At 49.1% G+C, this 18,002-nt stretch overlaps 1 protein-coding gene across 1 annotated transcript in view; it reads left to right on the top strand.

Annotated features, from left to right (window-relative positions):
• The first annotated feature begins 11,155 nt into the window (after window positions 1-11,155).
• The window catches only part of PPP1R36 (protein phosphatase 1 regulatory subunit 36), a 35,003-nt gene continuing 28,156 nt past the window's right edge, over window positions 11,156-18,002 (top strand). The window contains exons 1-3 of the mRNA XM_044272533.1: window positions 11,156-11,194; window positions 13,935-14,008; window positions 17,652-17,779. Coding sequence (XP_044128468.1) covers window positions 11,186-11,194; window positions 13,935-14,008; window positions 17,652-17,779 — 211 coding nt within the window. The 5' untranslated portion in view covers window positions 11,156-11,185. The remainder of the gene's footprint in view (window positions 11,195-13,934; window positions 14,009-17,651; window positions 17,780-18,002) is intronic.

Genomic DNA, 18,002 nt, shown 5'->3' with positions numbered 1-18,002 from the left:
GAATGAGCCTTTAGGAGCAACGGGGGTGTTGCCATTACACCTGGAGGCTCTGCCCTCTCCATTTCGTGGAATGATTTCTCTGTGGAGGCGAGCTGTTTGGTTCCCTCTGCTGGGTGGATGTATTCCTTCTTCAGAGCCGATGTCCACATCTAAGGACGGCCGATTAACCCCTGCTCTACCACAGTGCTGCAGCTGATGCAGACCCACACTCTTCAGCAGCTCTACAAGAAGTGGAAGGAACATGGACACCCGAGACTGCTCACACGTCACTTCTTCATAGATGGTGCTGGATGACCACTCTGGCAGTTGCACTGTTTATAGAGACTTGATAAAGGGGTCAGCGGTTCCCCGAAACGCGTCATCATTAAATCAATTGAAATTTATTGAACAACCGGTTGTGAAAGTGCGCCCCTTGTCCACACGCTTGACTCCTATGGTCTGGCGTTCTTCTACCTCTACTCTCCATTTTGATTGACAGGACCAGGCAGTGTAAATGTGATTACACCTAGCCCTGTCAATCAAAGTGCAGAGGGCGTGGCAGTTGCAGAGAGAGCAGAGCCTCTAGGTGTAATGGTAACGCCCCCATTGCTCCTAGATGCTCATTTGCATATATTAAAACATTTTACTCAGCAATGCGGACACATATGAACATGGGACCAACACAGATGTCTTCAGCTGCCAAGCTCACATGTAACAGGTGTCACGGCAGGGAGTGGGGGAAACGCCCCACCATGCGGTGTAAAAGGGGTTAAGCCTGGCCGAAAAGGAGTAATAAGGGAGGAGGTCACCTCCTAAAACATCCCTAATCCTCTCCCTGACTCCTCACCGTATGAGCGGACCCCGATGGTGGGACGGCTCATACCCTGGATACCTAATATCCTGCGTCGCCCTGGAAATCCCTCACTTAGGAGCAGGGGGAGAGACGACCTGTTCATGGCAGTCATAGAGGAACAGGAGTCTCTATCTGAGGCCAGGCTGCAAGGAGAGGGGAACACATACAGCTATTGAGATGGCAGGTAAGCAAAACCCATAACACACTTACCTTCCCCAGACACACTGACTGGAACCTGTGCACAAGTGCTGGTGCCCACACCAACATTAGAGGACACAGCACAAACCACACAGGGACCCAGGACACCATAGCTGCAATAACATGAGACAGGGGAATGTCTGGTAAACATGCTGGACACCAAACACCACCAGACATGAAACACCAAACTAAACATACTAACACCCTGAACATAACCCACTCCATACAAAAAGGGACAGGAAGGGAAGGAGACACCGGGATGACATTGAACATCTATGACCACAAGGGTGGCCCTCACTGGAAAGATGGTAAAGCCAGGAGCAGTAAACCACCAGCACGCACCAAGCCTGTAGGAACACTGAGCTACAGGCTTCCAGCAGAGACTAAATAGCCCAAGCAGCCACACACAGTGTTCACTAAACACTAGGAAGGGAGTGAACCCTTCCAACACCAGACAAGGGAAGGAAGCCACTTAAAGGGGAAGTGCACACACAAGCATACCAAACACGTTATCACCGGCAACAGCATGCGTGTCAACCATGTCCCGGCAATCACCCAGAAGGCCGAGACACTGCCACTGCATGCTCTCACAGCAATACGTTGCCGTGGGCAACCGCAAGTGTGGCAACAGTGTCACAGCACAAACCAAAGGCCGTGACAACAGGTCAGCCGGTGTCATAGGTACAAATCTGCTGACAGATGCCCTTTAAAGTTCTGGAGGACCCTGTATAGGCCTTATCCCATAGTGGACATTTATCCCCTATCCATAGGACCCCACGATCACTAGAAGCTGGGTCCTGAACCCCTTGTTGAGAAGTACTCGGTTATCTCTTTTAGACTCATAGGGAATGGAGCAGCACCGAACATGCTCAACCATCGGAAGAAGCATCAGCGGAGGGCTCCGTCCTAGTGATCATGAAGGTCCCAGCAATCACTCCTTGAGCGTTTTCTCACATATGGAGGGGTATTTCCAAATTTGTAAGCGCCCCAAAGAAGAAATAATACAAGCCCTAGGGCGGCACTGCCATTCTCTGTCATACATAGGCGATAAAGGCTAATATTGTGCGTTTGGCAGCGCTCTGGTTCCCATAATCATATCTATGAAATTGGAATTCCTCGCTGGCATTTGTCATATTTACTAAGTAAACTACAGGGAGTGGTGACCACTAATGAATGGTAACCTGAACCCAAGATAAAAGGTCCTGGTGGATTTATGGCTTAAAGGGAACCTGACACCATGAAAATCTAAAGTAATCTGCAGGCAGCATGTGATAGAGCAAGAGGAGCTGAGCAGACTGATGTATAGGTTTATGGGAAAAGATTCAGTATAACCTGTACATCATTCATATAAATTCCTGCTCATTCTGGGCTTTGAAGTCCAGGAGGCGGTCCTATCAGTGATTGACAGCTCTCTCTGTATACACAGTCATAGAGGGAAGACTGCCGACCACTGATAGGACTGCAGGTCTCTGTATACACAGGCATAGAGGGAAGACTGTCGACCACTGATAGGACTGCAGCTCTCTCTGTATACACAGGCATAGAGGGAAGACTGCCGACCACTGATAGGACTGCAGGTCTCTGTATACACAGGCATAGAGGGAAGGCTGCCGACCACTGATAGGACAGCAGGTCTCTGTATACACAGTCATAGAGGTAAGGCTGCCGACCACTGATAGGACTGCAGCTCTCTCTGTATACACAGGCATAGAGGGAAGACTGCCGACCACTGATAGGACTGCAGGTCTCTGTATACACAGGCATAGAGGGAAGGCTGCCGACCACTGATAGGACTGCAGGTCTCTGTATACACAGGCATAGAGGGAAGGCTGCCGACCACTGATAGGACTGCAGCTCTCTCTGTATACAGAGTCATAGAAGGAAGACTGCCGATCACTGATAGGACCGCAGCTCTCTCTGTATACACAGGCATAGAGGGAAGACTGCCGACCACTGATAGGACTGCAGCTATCTCTGTATACACAGTCATGGAGGGAAGACTGCCGACCAGTGATAGGACTGCAGCTCTCTCTGTATACACAGTCATAGAGGGAAGGCTGTCAATCACTGATAGGACTGCAGCTCTCTCTGTATACACAGGCATAGAGGGAAGACTGCCGACCACTGATAGGACTGCAGCTCTCTCTGTATACACAGACATAGAGGGAAGGCTGTCAGTCACTGATAGGACTGCAGCTATCTCTGTATACACAGGCATAGAGGGAAGACTGCCGATCACTGATAGGACCGCAGCTCTCTCTGTATACACAGGCATAGAGGGAAGACTGCCGACCACTGATAGGACTGCAGCTCCCTCTGTATACACAGTCATAGAGGGAAGGCTGCCGACCAGTGATAGGACCGCAGCTCTCTCTGTATACACAGTCATAGAGGGAAGACTACCGACCACTGATAGGACTGCAGCTCTCTCTGTATACACAGGCATAGAGGGAAGGCTGCCGACCACTGATAGGACTGCAGCTATCTCTGTATACACAGACATAGAGGGAAGACTGCCGACCACTGATAGGACTGCAGCTCTCTCTGTATACACAGTCATAGAGGGAAGACTGCCGACCACTGATAGGACTGCAGCTCTCTCTGTATACACAGGCATAGAGGGAAGACTGCCGACCACTGATAGGACTGCAGCTCTCTCTGTATACACAGTCATAGAGGGAAGGCTGCCGATCACTGATAGGACTGCAGCTCTCTCTGTATACACAGGCATAGAGGGAAGACTGTCGATCACTGATAGGACTGCAGCTCTCTCTGTATACACAGGCATAGAGGGAAGACTGCCGACCACTGATAGGACTGCTGCTCTCTCTGTATACACAGTCATAGAGGGAAGACTGCCGACCACTGATAGGACTGCAGCTCTCTCTGTATACACAGGCATAGAGGGAAGACTGTCGACCACTGATAGGACTGCTGCTCTCTCTGTATACACAGGCATAGAGGAAAGACTGCCGACCACTGATAGGACTGCAGCTATCTCTCTATACACAGGCATAGAGGGAAGACTGCCGACCACTGATAGGACTGCAGCTCTCTCTGTATACACAGTCATAGAGGGAAGACTGCCGACCACTGATAGGACTGCAGCTCTCTCTGTATACACAGGCATAGAGGGAAGACTGCCGACCACTGATAGGACTGAAGCCCTCTCTGTATACACAGGCATAGAGGGAAGACTACCGACCACTGATAGTACTGCAGCTCTCTCTGTATACACAGTCATAGGGGGAAGGCTGCCGACCACTGATAGGACTGCAGCTCTCTCTGTATACACAGGCATAGAGGGAAGACTGCCGACCACTGATAGGACTGCAGCTCTCTCTGTATACACAGTCATAGAGGGAAGACTGCCGACCACTGATAGGACTGCAGCTCTCTCTGTATACACAGTCATAGAGGGAAGACTGCCGACCACTGATAGGACTGAAGCCCTCTCTGTATACACAGGCATAGAGGGAAGACTACCGACCACTGATAGTACTGCAGCTCTCTCTGTATACACAGTCATAGGGGGAAGGCTGCCGACCACTGATAGGACTGCAGCTATCTCTGTATACACAGGCATAGAGGGAAGACTGCCGACCACTGATAGGACTGCAGCTCTCTCTGTATACACAGTCATAGAGGGAAGACTGCCGACCACTGATAGGACTGCAGCTCTCTCTGTATACACAGGCATAGAGGGAAGACTGCCGACCACTGATAGGACTGAAGCCCTCTCTGTATACACAGGCATAGAGGGAAGACTACCGACCACTGATAGTACTGCAGCTCTCTCTGTATACACAGTCATAGAAGGAAGACTGCCGATCACTGATAGGACCGCAGCTCTCTCTGTATACACAGGCATAGAGGGAAGACTGCCGACCACTGATAGGACTGCAGCTATCTCTGTATACACAGTCATGGAGGGAAGACTGCCGACCAGTGATAGGACTGCAGCTCTCTCTGTATACACAGTCATAGAGGGAAGGCTGTCAATCACTGATAGGACTGCAGCTCTCTCTGTATACACAGGCATAGAGGGAAGACTGCCGACCACTGATAGGACTGCAGCTCTCTCTGTATACACAGACATAGAGGGAAGGCTGTCAGTCACTGATAGGACTGCAGCTATCTCTGTATACACAGGCATAGAGGGAAGACTGCCGATCACTGATAGGACCGCAGCTCTCTCTGTATACACAGGCATAGAGGGAAGACTGCCGACCACTGATAGGACTGCAGCTCCCTCTGTATACACAGTCATAGAGGGAAGGCTGCCGACCAGTGATAGGACCGCAGCTCTCTCTGTATACACAGTCATAGAGGGAAGACTACCGACCACTGATAGGACTGCAGCTCTCTCTGTATACACAGGCATAGAGGGAAGGCTGCCGACCACTGATAGGACTGCAGCTATCTCTGTATACACAGACATAGAGGGAAGACTGCCGACCACTGATAGGACTGCAGCTCTCTCTGTATACACAGTCATAGAGGGAAGACTGCCGACCACTGATAGGACTGCAGCTCTCTCTGTATACACAGGCATAGAGGGAAGACTGCCGACCACTGATAGGACTGCAGCTCTCTCTGTATACACAGTCATAGAGGGAAGGCTGCCGATCACTGATAGGACTGCAGCTCTCTCTGTATACACAGGCATAGAGGGAAGACTGTCGATCACTGATAGGACTGCAGCTCTCTCTGTATACACAGGCATAGAGGGAAGACTGCCGACCACTGATAGGACTGCTGCTCTCTCTGTATACACAGTCATAGAGGGAAGACTGCCGACCACTGATAGGACTGCAGCTCTCTCTGTATACACAGGCATAGAGGGAAGACTGTCGACCACTGATAGGACTGCTGCTCTCTCTGTATACACAGGCATAGAGGAAAGACTGCCGACCACTGATAGGACTGCAGCTATCTCTCTATACACAGGCATAGAGGGAAGACTGCCGACCACTGATAGGACTGCAGCTCTCTCTGTATACACAGTCATAGAGGGAAGACTGCCGACCACTGATAGGACTGCAGCTCTCTCTGTATACACAGGCATAGAGGGAAGACTGCCGACCACTGATAGGACTGAAGCCCTCTCTGTATACACAGGCATAGAGGGAAGACTACCGACCACTGATAGTACTGCAGCTCTCTCTGTATACACAGTCATAGGGGGAAGGCTGCCGACCACTGATAGGACTGCAGCTCTCTCTGTATACACAGGCATAGAGGGAAGACTGCCGACCACTGATAGGACTGCAGCTCTCTCTGTATACACAGTCATAGAGGGAAGACTGCCGACCACTGATAGGACTGCAGCTCTCTCTGTATACACAGTCATAGAGGGAAGACTGCCGACCACTGATAGGACTGAAGCCCTCTCTGTATACACAGGCATAGAGGGAAGACTACCGACCACTGATAGTACTGCAGCTCTCTCTGTATACACAGTCATAGGGGGAAGGCTGCCGACCACTGATAGGACTGCAGCTATCTCTGTATACACAGGCATAGAGGGAAGACTGCCGACCACTGATAGGACTGCAGCTCTCTCTGTATACACAGTCATAGAGGGAAGACTGCCGACCACTGATAGGACTGCAGCTCTCTCTGTATACACAGGCATAGAGGGAAGGCTGACGACCACTGATAGGACTGCAGCTCTCTCTGTATACACAGTCATAGAGGGAAGACTGCCGACCACTGATAGGACTGCAGCTCTCTCTGTATACACAGTCATAGAGGGAAGACTGACGACCACTGATAGGACTGCAGCTCTCTCTGTATACACAGGCATAGAGGGAAGGCTGCCGACCACTGATAGGACTGCAGCTATCTCTATACACAGGCATACAGGGAAGACTGTCAGTCACTGATAGGACTGCAGCTATCTCTGTACACACAGGCATAGAGGGAAGACTGCCGACCACTGATAGGACTGCAGCTCTCTCTCTATACACAGGCATAGAGGGAAGACTGCCGACCACTGATAGGACTGCAGCTCTCTCTGTATACACAGGCATAGAGGGAAGACTGCCGACCACTGCTAGGACTGCAGCTCTCTCTGTATACACAGTCATAGAGGGAAGGCTGACGACCACTGATAGGACTGCAGCTCTCTCTGTATACACAGTCATAGAGGAAAGACTGCCGACCACTGATAGGACTGCAGCTCTCTCTGTATACACAGGCAAAGAGGGAAGACTGCCGACCACTGATAGGACTGCAGCTCTCTCTGTATACACAGTCATAGAGGGAAGACTGCCGACCACTGATAGGACTGCAGCTCTCTCTGTATACACAGTCATAGAGGGAAGGCTGACGACCACTGATAGGACTGCAGCTATCTCTGTATACACAGGCATAGAGGGAAGACTGCCGACCACTGATAGGACTGCAGCTCTCTCTGTATACACAGGCATAGAGGGAAGACTGCCGATCACTGATAGGACTGCAGCTCTCTCTGTATACACAGGCATAGAGGGAAGACTGCCGACCACTGATAGGACTGCAGCTCTCTCTGTATACACAGGCATAGAGGGAAGACTGCCGATCACTGAAAGGACTGCAGCTCTCTCTGTATACACAGTCATAGAGGGAAGACTGTCGACCACTGATAGGACTGCAGCTCTCTCTGTATACACAGTCATAGAGGGAAGGCTGACGACCACTGATAGGACTGCAGCTCTCTCTGTATACACAGGCATAGAGGGAAGACTGCCGACCACTGATAGGACTGCAGCTCTCTCTGTATACACAGGCATAGAGGGAAGACTGCCGACCACTGATAGGACTGCAGCTCTCTCTGTATACACAGTCATAGAGGGAAGACTGCCGACCACTGATAGGACCGCAGCTCTCTCTGTATACACAGGCATAGAGGGAAGACTGCCGACCACTGATAGGACTGCAGCTCTCTCTGTATACACAGGCATAGAGGGAAGGCTGCCGACCACTGATAGGACTGCAGCTATCTCTGTATACACAGTCATGGAGGGAAGACTGCCGACCACTGATAGGACTGCAGCTCTCTCTGTATACACAGTCATAGAGGGAAGGCTGCCGACCACTGATAGGACTGCAGCTCTCTCTGTATACACAGGCATAGAGGGAAGACTGCCGACCACTGATAGGACTGCAGCTCTCTCTGTATACACAGGCATAGAGGGAAGGCTGCCGACCACTGATAGGACTGCAGCTATCTCTGTATACACAGTCATAGAGGGAAGACTGCCGACCACTGATAGGACTGCAGCTCTCTCTGTATACACAGGCATAGAGGGAAGGCTGTCAGTCACTGATAGGACTGCAGCTCTCTCTGTATACACAGTCATAGAGGGAAGACTGCCGACCACTGATAGGACTGCTGCTCTCTCTGTATACACAGGCATAGAGGGAAGACTGCCGACCACTGATAGGACTGCAGCTCTCTCTGTATACACAGACATAGAGGGAAGACTGCCGACCACTGATAGGACTGCAGCTCTCTCTGTATACACAGTCATAGAGGGAAGACTGCCGACCACTGATAGGACTGCAGCTCTCTCTGTATACACAGGCATAGAGGGAAGACTGCCGACCACTGATAGGACTGCAGCTCTCTCTGTATACACAGTCATAGAGGGAAGACTGCCGACCACTTATAGGACTGCAGCTCTCTCTGTATACACAGGCATAGAGGGAAGACTGCCGACCACTGATAGGACTGCAGCTCTCTCTGTATACACAGGCATAGAGGGAAGGCTGACGACCACTGATAGGACTGCAGCTCTCTCTGTATACACAGGCATAGAGGGAAGACTGCCGACCACTGATAGGACTGCAGCTCTCTCTGTATACACAGTCATATAGGGAAGACTGCCGACCACTGATAGGACTGCAGCTCTCTCTGTATACACAGGCATAGAGGGAAGACTGCCGACCACTGATAGTACTGCAGCTCTCTCTGTATACACAGGCATAGAGGGAAGACTGCCGATCACTGATAGGACTGCAGCTCTCTCTGTATACACAGGCATAGAGGGAAGACTGCCGACCACTGATAGGACTGCAGCTCTCTCTGTATACACAGGCATAGAGGGAAGACTGCCGACCACTGATAGGGCTGCAGCTCTCTCTGTATACACAGTCATAGAGGGAAGACTGCCGATCACTGATAGGACTGCAGCTCTCTCTGTATACACAGGCATAGAGGGAAGACTGCCGACCTCTGATAGGACTGCAGCTCTCTCTGTATACACAGGCATAGAGGGAAGACTGCCGACCACTGATAGGACTGCAGCTCTCTCTGTATACACAGGCATAGAGGGAAGACTGCCGACCACTGATAGGACTGCAGCTCTCTCTGTATACACAGGCATAGAGGGAAGACTGTCGACCACTGATAGGACTGCAGCTCTCTCTGTATACACAGGCATAGAGGGAAGACTGTCGACCACTGATAGGACTGCAGCTCTCTCTGTATACACAGTCATAGAGGGAAGGTGATAGGACTGCAGCTCTCTCTGTATACACAGTCATAGAGGGAAGGTGATAGGACTGCAGCTCTCTCTGTATACACAGTCATAGAGGGAAGGTGATAGGACTGCAGCTCTCTCTGTATACACAGTCATAGAGGGAAGGCTGTCAGTCACTGATAGGACTGCAGCTATCTCTGTATACACAGTCATAGAGGGAAGACTGCCGACCACTGATAGGACTGCAGCTCTCTCTGTATACACAGTCATAGAGGGAAGGCTGTCAGTCACTGATAGGACCGTCTCCTTGACTTCAAAACCCAGATTGTCTCACTTCAGTAAGTGGCATTTATCTTGTAGAGAAAGTTAATACAAGCCACTTACTAATGTATTGTGATTGTCCATATTGCCTCCTTTGCTGGCTGGATTCATTTTTCCATTACATTATACACTGCTGGTTTCCATTGTTACAGACCACCCTGCAATCCATCAGTGGTGGTCGTGCTTGCAGAGCGACCAGAAAGAAGCTTCTCCTCATTGAACAACAAATGAAAGTTTAAAATAAAGCACCTAAAGGACTCTCAGACTGTGAGAAACAAGATTCTCTGATAAAACCAAGATTGAACTTTTTGGCCTCAATTCTAAGCATCATGGCTGGAGACAACTGCTCATCACCTGCCCAATACCATCCCTACAGTGAGGCATGGTGGTGGCAGCATGGCTGCGGGGGTGTTTTTCAGCGGTTGTGACAGGGAGACTGGTCAGGATTGGGGGAAAGCTGAATGGAGCAAAGTACAGAAATATTCTTAATGAAAACCTGATCCAGGGTGCTCTGGACCTCAGAATGGGCCAAAGGTTCACCTTCCAAGAAGACAATTGGGGTCATTTATCAAACTGTTGTAAAGTAGAACTGGCTTAGTTGCCCAGGGCAACCAATCAGATTATACCTTTAATTTATGACAGCTCCTTTGGAAAATGAAAGGTGGAATCTGATTGGTTGCTATGGGCAACTAATAAATGACCTTGAGCATACAGCCAAGTCGTCACCTGAGTAGCCTTAGGACAACTCTGTGAATGTCCTTCGGTGGCCCAGCCAGAGCCTTGACTTGAACCCAATCGAACATTTCTGGAGAGACCTGAAAATGGCTGTCCACCGACGGTCCCCATCCAACCTGACCAGCTTCAGAAGAATGACATAAAATCCCCAAATCCAGGTGTGAAAACTTGTGGAATCATAGCCAAGAAGACTGGAGGCTGTAATCTCTGCCAAAGATGCTTCAACTAAGTCCTTAGTAAAGGGTCTGAATACTTATGTCCAGGGGCGGATTGGCTATAGACTCTACAGGGTAATTTCCTAGTGGGCTGATGCCGAGGAGCACCATTCAAGCCCTCCTCACGGCCACCAGCCGGGTACATAATGATCTGACACCAAGTTCACTGTGACAGGTTCCCTTTAAACTTTTATACGACTGAGACTTTTTCCTCCCTTGTATTTTCTATAATTTCCTGTTTGTATCCTCCGTCTCTGGATCTAATCCTGTATCCCTGCCCCCCCACTGTCACACAGCTCAGCTGTAGCCGCCCCCAGCTGTCCTCCTGCCCACTCTGAGACAATGGAATGGTTACCTAGCAACACACTAGTTCACGTAAACACTAAACTGATTGCAATCTGCTCTGGTGACCATCCATGGAGCAGGTAAGTACTCCCATCCTCCAGCTACATACCTCCACAGCTATATATAGCCGTGTGCACCCATACTTTACTTTTTACGGTGTAGTTTAGTTGCACTTTGGCCATAAATGTCTCATTAAATGTCCTGTTATTACGGTATATATGCAGTTAAGTACGGTGTATTGTTAATGACAGCTAGTTTACATGAATTAATGACAGCTAGTTTACAGCTGGCAACTGGTTGAATATCACCTGGGAAGACTTTAACATGAAGGACACGAGCGGCGCCTGACGGAACCCTCTGACTTATAATGGGATCCATCAGGTTCTCTCATGGTGTACGTCATTTTACTGGGAAAAAAAATAGCACCACACGCTGCTCCATTTTTCCTAACAAGAAGGGTAGAATCTGTGATGGAGGCTTCAATCGGCGCAGGCGCACTGAGAGGCGGATGCTCGCTCCATCCTCAATGCGCCTGCGCCGATGACGTCACATCTACACCCAGCGCAGGCGCATTGAGAATAGAGCGGCCGAGCGAGCGTCCGCCTCTCAGTGCGCTTGCACCGATTGAAGACAGGTACGGTGCAGGCGCACTCAGGATTTTGAATGCAAACAGGGCCAGCAGAGAACGATCCCGTTCGCTGGCCCTGTCAATCAACATGCGGAGGGGGCGTCATTATGATAGGAGGATGCGGCTGCTACCAGCAAGTAGCCACCCTACTTGCTGGTAGGCAGGTAATTTACATATTATAAAAGTACGTTTTTAGCAAAATCTACTGAACCAAAATGATTAATCACATTATGTATGGATAAATCGCAGTATAGGGATTATAACTACACACAATAAAAAAAAATAACTGTTTAGGCTACTTTCACACTAGCGTTCGTCGGTCTGCTCGTGAGCTCCGTTTGAAGGGGCTCACGAGCGGACCCGAACGCAGCTGTCCAGCCCTGATGCAGTCTGAATGGATGCGGATCCGCTCAGACTGCATCAGTCTGGCGGCGTTCAGCCTCCGCTCCGCTCGCCTCCGCACGGACAGGCGGACAGCTGAACGCTGCTTGCAGCGTTCGGGTGTCCGCCTGGCCGTGCGGAGGCGTGCGGATCCGTTCAGACTTACAATGTAAGTCAATGGGAACGGATCCGCTTGAAGATGTCACCATATGGCTCAATCTTCAAGCGGATCCGTCCCCCATTGACTTTACATTGAAAGTCTGAACGGATCCGCGCAGGCTACTTGCGCACTTGCGCACTTGCGAATTTTTTTAAAGTTATTAATGCAGACGGATCCGTACTGAACGGAGCCTCCGTCTGCATTAATGTGATCGGATCCGTTCAGAACGGATCCGATCAAGCGCAAGTGTGAAAGTAGCCTTAGTGGGATGACAGAAGCCCTTTAAGCTCTGCTGGCCATGGAGGCCAAAACTTAAAGCCTCAGGAGCCAGAAGGAAAGTTCCCTGGCATAACCTAGAGTCAGACTACAAAGTGAAGTGCAGCATATGGAAGAAGCTGAGTTATACAGCCAGCCTGTCAGTACAGCAGAGCTAGAGAGAAACAGAGATATAGCAGAGTTGAGTATGCCTGCCAAGTAAAGCTGCCATTGAACTTCATCTCAAGGTCTGGACTCCAGTTATTCTTTTATCCCTCAATTATTCTCCCCATTTATTGCTTCAGAGCCAAAGCCTGGGGTCCAGCTGTATCCAGGTAGGAGCACGGTGACACACATAAAGAGACATTTTAGGCTGCACTATACCACTCGGCATTCCTACACCTGGGTCGCGTTGCATCTGCGACATAAATACGCCAAATAGTGGTGTAAAAACGCCCACGTTATCCCCCATTTTCTGCCACTTTGCAAAAGTGCCATGAGCAGGCAAAAGTCGCAGATTTTGCCGCAAAACACCTTTGCAACCAAATCGGCCACATAAATACGCCAGAAAGTGGCGTAAAACATTAATAAATGACCCCCATAGTGTATACATATAACCGTACCATACAATGCCTTATAATATTACGTTCAATACAGTATGGTGCCAACATAACTGTGCCATGCCTTGGCCAAATAACACCCTATCTATCATCACCACCATGCACTGGTAACATAGTAACATAGTACATAAGGCCGCAAAAAAGACATTTGTCCATCCAGTTCGGCCTGTCATCCCGCAAGTTCATCCAGAGGAAGGCAAAAAACCCTGTGAGGTAGAAGCCAATTTTCCCCACTTTAAGGGAATAAAAAATTCCTTCCCGACTCCAATCAGGCAATCAGAATAACTCCCTCGATCAACGACCCCTCTCTAGTAGCTATAGCCTGTAATATTATTACGCTCCAGAAATACATCCAGGCCACTCTTGAATTCCTTTATTGTACTCACCATCACCACCTCCTCAGGCAGAGAGCTCCATAGTCTCACTGCTCTTACCGTAAAGAATCTATACTGTACAGTGCTAAGTAGCAACACAATATACAGTAAATACCACCATATAGTGCTCAGGTAAGTCCACATAACAGCTCCATACACAAAGCAAGATAATAACAAGATAATAACAGTACCATAAAAAAATTGCTCTATGACTGATGTTAAAAATTGTGGTAGTCACAAGCCTCGACTGGTGACACTGGGTCCGGCCGGTCTGGGCTTCTGTTGATGGGGCCACATCTTTAGTTTGACATAAACTATTCCAACTTTTCTAACAATTGAACCTCAAAATACTCTGGAAAATTCAACACAAGAACTTTCCACTGATCTTCTACCTTTGGTCAGCCCCTACAGATAACAAAAGTTCCTCCAGGAAAATGGTACTGGAAAGAGGACACGAAAACACTGGAATTTACAAGGTAAAAAAACAAAATAAAAAAAAGGTTTTATTTTTTTATTTTAAGTTCATCGCCTTTGGAGATTGTCCAAATTTTAGACAACCCCATTTGGTCTTGTATTCAAAGCTGCTTTCCATGGAAAACCCACTCTCCTGCGGCTGAGATACTGATGGGACAGAGGGTCAGCTGCTGCTAGGGGTCTTGGTGAACGTTTAGAGGATACTGGTGTCCTTTATTGGACGACTGCACTTTGCAATGCAAAAATAAAATATACCGCACGTGATATTTTGCATACAATTTCACATGGCTGGGTGTAGGCTCAGTGATGGTGTGGACCTAGCCTCAAACACTTGCTATGGTTGGGTCACTATTTTCAGTGACATGAGTGCAGGACCACCCTTAGAAACATTTCTGGTGATGCCCCCTGAATGTCCCATTATGTGTTCAGCAGCCTCTGGATTGTACCCTATTGCAGGGATCTGTAGGACTGCACAGACTGTCATTACTTACTAGAGGGTCCTGAAACCATAGGGGCTTACAATCTAGATTTACCAAGCTGTGGGTTACAGGAGTAAACCAGAACACCTGGAAGAAATCCACACAAACCCAATACAGATATTGGGGGTCATTAACAAAGACTGGCGTTTCCCCCCTGCACTGGCGGTGAAAGCGCCTAATTTATGACATGGCTGAATTGTCGTCCTAAACTAGGGAGGCGCACTGCCGGTAATACGTGCGCTTGGAGTAAAAAGTACTCCAGCCCCTGACTGGAGTCGTTTTTTTACTCCGCTTTTACAAGGTATATGTGTTGGGCCCGATGTCCCAGCCACCACTATGCCCCTGTCACTCCCAAGTGGCGAGCATGGCACAAAAATGTGGTTTTGCAGCTTTATTTTTTTTTACGCCAAAAACCTGAGTAGCGCTCTTAGTAAATCTGCTCCCATTATCTTTGGTTGGATTTATCCCAGGCCCCCAATGCTGCAAGGGAACGGTGCTAACCACTGAGCCACCATGCTGCCCACATACTGAGCCATATGTGAAATAGCACCACATTGGGAACCAGGTTTGCACACCATTTTGCATGAAGCAACACTTGATATATGTACGATTGCCTCGCCATCATTGCGGCCCCAGCCTTAGGGATCGGCAGTTCTCTCGGTTTCTCCAGAAGAGCATATTTCTGTGGTCGGAGCTGAACAATGGCTGCTTTAGTTCTGCACGCAACGCTTCTGGTTTGCTTTTTGCATAGCAAATGATCTGCTGGAACACATGTCCCGATCTGTCTTCTATTATCCACATCTATTCTGTTGCAATGACTGGAACCTTGGAGAATTTCCAATATGATAATATCTTGGCACTGGTGGATCAGCGCTAGATTTCCAGCAGCTTAGTCGCTCCTGTCAGACCACAATACGTCCATTTTTAGACCATCATCTAATAGGATTGTACAATAGGCAGATTGCTTTATGCTGAGTGATATTCCGAGTCAGCCTCAGGGAGGAATCTTACCCTCTTCAATAATAGCTGGATGGCAGAAACATGCTGTACCCTGCCATGGACTCTGCCACCCACCACCACCCGTGATGTCCATGTCACCCATTAGGAGATATGCAAAGGGATCATTCAGATTGGTGGGGGTCTGACACCCTGCACCCTCACCAATCAAATATTTTGGGTAGTCGCTAGAGCTGGAAATTATACTGTGGTCAGAACCGGAAGCAGAAGGCTCCATCCGCTGTGTAGTGGCCGTGCCAGGGTACTGCAGTCCCATTCAAGTGAATAGTAGCTGCGCCGCAGGACACTGGCGCCGGAAACTACATGGGGTTGAGCGCCTTCCATCCACTGTATAGTTTCTGACTCCTGTGGCTGCCCAAAACAACTGGGGGTGCAGGGTGTTAGACTCCCCCCCAATATGACCCATAAGGATAGGTCATCAATAACTAAATACCCAAAAAAACATTAGTCTAAGGGCTCATGCACACGACCGTATGTATTTGTGGTCCGCAAAAAACAGGTCCGCAAAAAGTACAGATGACGTCCGTGTGCATTCCCTATTTTGCGGAACAGAACAGCTGGCCCCTAATAGAACAGTCCTATCCTTGTCTGTAATGCGGACAATAATTGGACATGTTCTATTTTCGGAACGGAAATATGGACATATGGAAACAGAATGCACACGGAGTACCTTCCGTTTTTTTTGCAGACCCATTGAAATGAATGGTTCTGTATACGGTCCGTTTTTTGTGGAACGGAAATATGGACATACGGAAACGGAATGCACACGGAGTAACTTCCTTTTTTGGGGGGGACCCATTGAAATGAATGGTTCCGCAAAAAAACGGACACGGAAAGAAAATACGTTCGTGTGCATGAGACCTAAAGTTGATGGAAATAGATGATTTCAACCTAAACAAATGTTTGCCGGATAAAGTATATATATATTTTTTAAATCCCCCCACCTAGTGGGACCTGTATACATACCTGCTTCCGGCCGCTTGGTTCTGGCGTAACTACGACTAACGGGGTCCCACATCAAACTTTTGAATGTGCCTCCCGCATTCCCTTTTATGCAGATCTTAATCTGGACCCCCCAAAATACTCACCTCTCTTCTCTCCTCTGCTTTTCATGCAGCACTGTCTATAGGCATGCACTACACTGTGACCTGACGTCGCACAGCGTCAGGTCATAGTGCGCTCCTGCGCACAGTACGTCACGTCGTGAGGCTCTGCACTGGTAGGACTTAGTGCAGCACCCAGAGAAAAAGACCAGGGAGCGGTGAGTAAAGCTAAGACCAGGAGCAGCATACTTACCGCTCCCTGGGTCCTTAAAATAAATCCATTTGCCCCCCTCCTGGGCCCCTTCCTGAGTTCTGGCCCCATAGCAGCCACCTTCCCCTGCTTCCACAGTAGCTACGCCCCTGGTTCTGGCTCTGTGTGTCCTGGGCTGTCTTCACTGCACTTCCGGCCCCAGCACGTACCAATGTCATTGCACGTGACCAGTTTGAGTGACAGGTGATGGCCAATATGGACTAAAGTGTGTACGGCTGTGACATTTAGGGGTGCACCACCAATGAGGCCAGGTGAGGCGATCGCTTCAGGCAGCACCAGGTAGGGGCAAGAGGGGGGCAGCGGAAAGGGCCATGGGCAATGAGCGCTTTCATTGTGGCAAAGGGGTTAGGTTAAGAAATTGGCATGGGGGGGCGCCGTTACAGTTTTCGCCTCAGATAGCAGAAAGGCTAGGTGCACCCCTGGTGACATCGTAACAATCCTTCAGTGGACGATCATTCATCAACCTACTTCTGTCTAATGTGTATTGTCGCCTTTTAGCACCTCGACCCTGGGTCCTGAGAGGTCTTAAAGGGGTTATACCATGACTAATGTAAAAAATGAAAATCAGACATCGTATAGTACATGACACAGGGCTGGTTCTGGCTTTGTTAGAAAGAAATGGTCATGTACTATATGATGTATATGACCCCTTTAAGGTCCGCGTGCCCCTCCTTCTTCATAATCACATTTGTCCTATCTGAATGTGGACGCCGCTGAGAAGATGTTACCCAGCAGTAATGCAAACTAAATTGAATCCAATATTCTGTGTTAGCGCCCATACAGGACTGCCACCTTTTTGCATTAGTTGTACAATGCCGTTCTCGTACTTTTGCAGACGATCGGACACCTACTTTCGCTGGGGACATGGATCTAAATCCCCTGAAAGAAGCACCGACAGAATCACGAAATCTCCCAGACAGAAGAAGCGACAACATGAATTTGTGAGTCTAGAAGATGTCAAGAGTAAGTGTCCTACATGGTGCATGCTTCTTGGGGCCTAGGTATAGAGGTGGGGGAGGCTACGGTGGCACCCTGACCTTGGAGCCTGGCATGGGTGTAGGAATCCCCAAAAATCAGGGGGGGGGGGCCAGCATTTTTGCTCGCCGGGTATATTCTGATTCAGTAAACTGCGAGTTGTTTATATTGTTAAATTTTGTGTGAAAAATCCCCCCCCCCCCCGCTGAAA

The sequence above is a fragment of the Bufo gargarizans genome, chromosome 11, assembly GCF_014858855.1.
Source record: "Bufo gargarizans isolate SCDJY-AF-19 chromosome 11, ASM1485885v1, whole genome shotgun sequence".
Taxonomy (NCBI): Eukaryota; Metazoa; Chordata; class Amphibia; order Anura; family Bufonidae; genus Bufo; species Bufo gargarizans.
This window is presented reverse-complemented; position numbering and strand designations above follow the sequence as displayed.